General features: G+C 35.4%; 1 protein-coding gene across 1 annotated transcript; it reads right to left on the reverse strand.

Moving 5' to 3' along the window:
* Nucleotides 1–813: 813 nt before the first annotated feature.
* Nucleotides 814–1941, reverse strand: LOC130985504 (non-classical arabinogalactan protein 31). The gene is made up of 2 exons (XM_057908503.1): nt 1386–1941; nt 814–1307 (listed from the first exon to the last, which is right to left on the reverse strand). The coding sequence occupies exons 1-2, from the start codon at nt 1846–1848 to the stop codon at nt 994–996; spliced, it is 777 nt and encodes a 258-aa protein (XP_057764486.1). The 5' UTR covers nt 1849–1941; the 3' UTR covers nt 814–993.
* Nucleotides 1942–5698: the final 3757 nt, after the last annotated feature.

Below are 5698 nucleotides of genomic sequence, written 5' to 3' on the forward strand. Positions count from 1 at the left end.
GATGGAGAGAATATTAATTTCTTGACATACATGCTCAGGCCTTGTGCCTTATTTAATTGGGACGAATGGACTATTTTTTTAAGTATAAAAATTACCAAAACAAAATAAACAATTACAAAAAAAACCTATATTGTGAAAAAAAAAACAATAAAATTAATTAAATCCTTTTTAATTTTGAACCAAATTTTTAAATAAATCAATTGTTTTTAAATACTTTAAGATTTTTGTCTAAATATATTTTGTTCTAAATGCATCAGTTTTTTTTTATTTTTTATTTTATAAATTATAAGTAAATAAAAAAATTTAAAAACAGTGCGACAAATGATTCGAATCTAGGATCTTGAATATTTATCTCTTTAGGTTGGGCCAACACATGCATACTAAAAAAAAGTCATGTTTTTTTTTTTTAAATATCTAATTTTTGTAATTTTTTATAGGAAAATATTTTGTTCAAATTAAGAAAAAGTCATGTCAAACACTCAAAATAAAGGTATCTGAAAACTCCGAGGGATCTGAATTAGCCCATGTGTAAATCGTACATCTACTTCATTACCCGCTTTATTCAGTATTAGTATAATTGCAATTTCATCCTTTTCAGCAATATGGGTAAGATTGCGTTTGGGGTTTAGTGCTTTGTGCTTGCTCTTTGCCTTTGCTAAAACTGTAAAATAAAACCCTCACCCATTCCATATTAAAAACTCCATGAAAAGTCACATCTATGTCTGCTTGCATACCTACACACTCATTCCATCCATCGATTTCCACCCCATCTCCAAATTCATATTCATATATAATTATAAAACCCACTGTAAATATTCTAAAAACTAATCAAACTTTATTAGCGGCAGCCAAATCCAAATGCTTCATTGTATTGTACACAGAGAAGAGAAAACAAGCACAATCAAGCACGAAACGACGACGTACGTACTAACCAAACATAAACACAGGCACCAACCAATTGAAATCCTGTAAAAAGCTAGCGTAATTTTCTAGCTAGTAGTGACATGGCAGTTTCTTGGCGGCGTCAAAGGCGAAGGGCCCGACGGTGAAGAGCTCAAACGGCAGCGGCTTCGGCGGGGTGTCGACGGGCGGCTTGGCCGCTAAGATGGCGCCGACGGCGCCGTCGTGGAGGTTGGTGGGGACGCTGCACGCCGCCGAGGGTGACGAGATGAGGAAGACCTTGCACTTGTGGGACCCGGATGTCGTCAGCTTCTGCGGCATGAAGAAGAAGAAGCCGTTTTTGTCGGTCTTCATCTGCTCCACCAAGCTGATCTTCGAGTTGTTGCATTGCAGCTTCACCACAGCGCCTGACAAAAAACAAAAAAAATCAAGATGGGTTTGTGTGTGCTTTGAGAGATGAGAGAGAGAGAGAGAGAGAAAGGTACCGAGGAGAGGAGTGGCTCCGACGAGAGTGTCGACTCCCCTATACTTGCAGGACTTGCAGTAGACGACGCCCTGAATAGCCACCTTCTTCCTCATTGGAGGGTATTTCGGCGGCTGAGATGGCGGCTTCACTGGGGGGTGAGCCGGGGGTTTCACGGGAGGATGAGCCGGGGGTTTCACGGGAGGATGAGCCGGCGGCTTGACGGGAGGGTGAGCTGGGGGTTTAACGGGAGGGTGAGCCGGCGGCTTGACGGGAGGGTGAGCCGGGGGTTTAACGGGAGGGTGGGACGGGGGTTTAACGGGAGGAGGGGTTGGGGTTGGGGGTGGGGTGGGGGGGTGATGGTGGTGGTGGTGGTGGGGTGGTGGAGGATGAGGGGCTTCGGCCGGCGGTGGGGAAGTAGTGGCTAGGGCGGTGGAGAGGAGCAGAGAAAGGACAAAGGGAGTGGCGAAAGAAACAAAAGCCATTATGTGAAGTGAGCTGAGTAGCAGAGTTGCAGGGCAGGGGGCACTCCTTTTATAGGGGTTTATGAAGCGGCATATTATGAAGCTCTGTTGTTTGCGACAGTTTTTCATAATAATTAATAATACTACTAGTATATAGTAGTAAAATGAAAGAAGTTTGTTCAATTAATGTTGTCCGCGTCTTGGCTATGATTAATTAATGTTTAAGAAGCTCGAGTTTTGTGACATAATTATGCTTAGTCGCGTATTTAGGGCATCCACTATGGTGCTACCCATAGTGGATGCCACATGTGTGCCACCTCATCTACTACCTCCTTTTTCAACTACCCTATATTTTCTCCACTATAACACTACCTCACTTTTAACTATTCATGGACCCCACTATCATTATTATTTTACCAATAAATTTGTGTATTTAATTTTGTATTATATTTTATTTTAATAAAATTAATATAATTATATGAACAAATTAATTTATTTAAATAGTATAATTTAATTTTAAAATAAATATAATTATACGAATAAAATATTTTATTTAAATAAATATACTTTTAAAATTAATATAATTATGCTAACAAAAATTAAAATTCAAACGCGCAGTTTATTGAAAATTAATTTCTTACATCACACAACTAAAATTAAAAACACAAATTTAAATACACACAACATCTTAAGTTCAAAATATGGTTGTAGCTAGAACAAAATATGAAAGAAAAACTAAAAAGAATGAAAAAAAAAAAAAACGAAAATGAGAAAAAGCAAAAAAGGTGAGGAGAGAGAATGTTGGCAGCCACTTTTTTCAAGAGGAAGGTCCCACCATCATTGCCAAGAACGGAGTTCTTGCCTTGATACCCATTTCCTTGTTGGGTTCTTATTTTCTGCTCCTCACTATGGTGCTACCAGGTTCTATCTTTGCCACATGGGCATAAGGATCTCCCATAGTGGAAGCCCTTAGTAGCTGATTGTGCGGAAGACAGATGGCGTCCCACTTCACAATTCACATGCAGCGGAACAGGAGCATCTATCAAATTAAACCTCTTTTAATTTTTCTCATATTACTTTAATATTTGCACAGGTTTTAGAGCGTATGTAGAAGTTTCCAATGAATTCTCTTTCTAGTTATCCTTTCTATGATAAGATTCGACTGACGTAGAATAATAATGGAAGTTTTTTAATCTATGCGAGACCACCCATATATACAGTAAAACATTGTTACATTAAGGACGTGTTTGATATTGACTAATACACTGTATTAGTTAATTTAAAACAAATCAGTTTAGTGTTTGATATTATTTAGTAATAATACGGATGATTCGATTTAATCCCACGATCCAATATTATTTATCCAGATTTCTTAGGATTAATAATATCACCTCCCCCTAGGATTAACTTAAACCAGGATATTCTGTATTTAGTCATGATAGCAAACACCAACTCAATATTAATAATCTGTCATTATTCATGCTAAATATCCTAGTTACAAATTATCCTACATAATCCTTTATTGAAAACCAAACGAGCCCTAAGAATGAAGCTAAATAACGAAACTGGGAAACAATTAAATTATTTTTAAAATAAAATTAATAATTATTTAATTGTATCTTTTGGATTGTAATTGTTTTTTTGTAATTTTTTATAATATTTTAAAGGCACAATTCAAATAAAACAATAAAATAATTAATTTCTTATTTAAAAATAAATTAAATAATTTTTGTCCAATTTAACTAGTTTGTTGTTGGTAACTAGTAAGTGCTTTAAAGTAATCTATATACTCCATCCGTTTCAATATTGATGATTTGTTTTCCTTATTAAATTGTCCCAAATATAATGATATGTTTCTATTTCGGATCATAATTATGGTCATATTAACAAAGTCATTAGGACAAATATATATACTCCTCAAAACTAAATGCAACCCTAGTTTCGGCCTCTCTCTCTTTCTTCGCTCCCCCTTTTTTCTACCGCCTCCACCCATCTGAAGCCTAGCGCCGGTCAATTTTTCTGTCCCTCAACCCATGGTGGCGTCGCCCCCCAAGTCACGCCATCTTCCCTAGCCCACCGCCGTAATGAAATCAAATTGGAAGTTGTATCTGAGCGATGAGGAGATATCATACTCGAAAGACTCACTTTCCCTATGGTTGGCGCTGCTAAATGTCGTTTTCCCATGATCAATTGATGAGTCACTGACGGAGAACACAAATGGGGCCTCGATCGGCACGAAGGAGGTCGAACTTAGGCGTGGAAATGTGGGGGTCGAGATTCCACGATGAACCGACTGCCGATCTACCCCCTCCCCTTCTGCCAACCAGCGCCCCTGCCTCTTGTGAGGAAAACCAATAGATCGATCCCCTCCTACTATTTCTAATTCAATTTCTAACGATGAGTCATCTCTATTGTGTGAGGAAATTCGGAATGAGGTGATGGTGAGCGGCAAATTGGTGACAGAGCCGGAAGCCACACAATCGGTGGTTCGATTGCCAGCCGGAAGTGTTTTTAAATAATCTATAAATTGTAAAAATAAGTTTCAATAATTTATAAGCTCTTCAGAAAACAAATTCTTCAATCTCAAATATTTTTTTATAATTTTATAAGTAATAATTAATGTATAAAAGTGACTATATTATCTTCCAACTTCATCTCTTTTAAATTTTCTCTATCTAGCTCACAATTTTCTTTTTAATTTATAAATTTAATTATCTGAATATTTTAACAATTTATAAATTTTAATAGAAAATGTGTAGTATACGTATTATAGGGCGGTAGAATCCTGAAAATCGGTGGATTTATGTGGGGACTCAATACTACACTACATATACATAGTACTAGGCTTATGTTTTTTGGACATTTATTGACAAATGACAATTGCGGGCCAGCCTGTCTATATATGGCCTCGCATAAATATGCCTCCATTATCAGCTATTTCACCGGGTGAGTTCGGTTTAGATTCCATCAATATAATGTAAATTGTACTTTCATTTATTTATTATTTAATTTAATTTTTATTAACTTTATTTCATTATAAAATATATTCAAATTCTATCTGTTCCTAAAAATTGTGACCTTATATCATATCGGGATGTCCTTGAAAATTATGATTTTTTTTATTTGAAAATGATCCCACAAACTCTCTTCTATTATTTACAAAAGGATGTGGGATTCAATTTTCACCAAAACACAAATACCATATTTTTTCTTAAAATTCGTGTCTTTTGCAATGAATCACAATTTTTAGGGATGGAGGAAGTATATTTTATATCTAAAAAAAAACCGTCATGACTAATCTATCTTCGATTTGCCTTGTGTCAAATTTAGGGGTGTAATCGAACTGAGCCGAACCGAATAATGGTGCGTTTAAATTTGATTTGTTTAGTATCGAATCGAATCTCGAACTTTGTTTGCCGAATACTTTGAGGCTCACGAACTTAATCAAACAAACTCGAACTTTCTAAATTTATATTTATGTTCAAAATATTGATTATTTTCTGTTGAAATGAGATTATTTTATTTAAAATAATAAATATATTAATTATTTTCTTATAACAAATAGATTTTATTGAAAATTTAATACAGTTATTATTATTTTTAGTCGATAAATATAAGTTGTACCTACTAATAATTTATATTTTCAAACTGAATAACTTAACGAACGTGTTCATGAGCTAATGAGTCGAATACTACCGAGCTCAAATTTGATTTGTTTATTTATTAAACTTCTCTAAATAAATTTGAATGAATTTTTTTCGAATCGAGCTCCGAATAGTTTGCGAGCAATTTGATTTGTTTACCATCCTAGTCAAATTATCAGGCTTGGGTGATTATTTAATTTTTTTTCCTTCTTCTGGGGTGTTCTCTC

Source organism: Salvia miltiorrhiza, chromosome 5 (assembly GCF_028751815.1).
Source record: "Salvia miltiorrhiza cultivar Shanhuang (shh) chromosome 5, IMPLAD_Smil_shh, whole genome shotgun sequence".
In the NCBI taxonomy this organism is placed as follows: Eukaryota; Viridiplantae; Streptophyta; class Magnoliopsida; order Lamiales; family Lamiaceae; genus Salvia; species Salvia miltiorrhiza.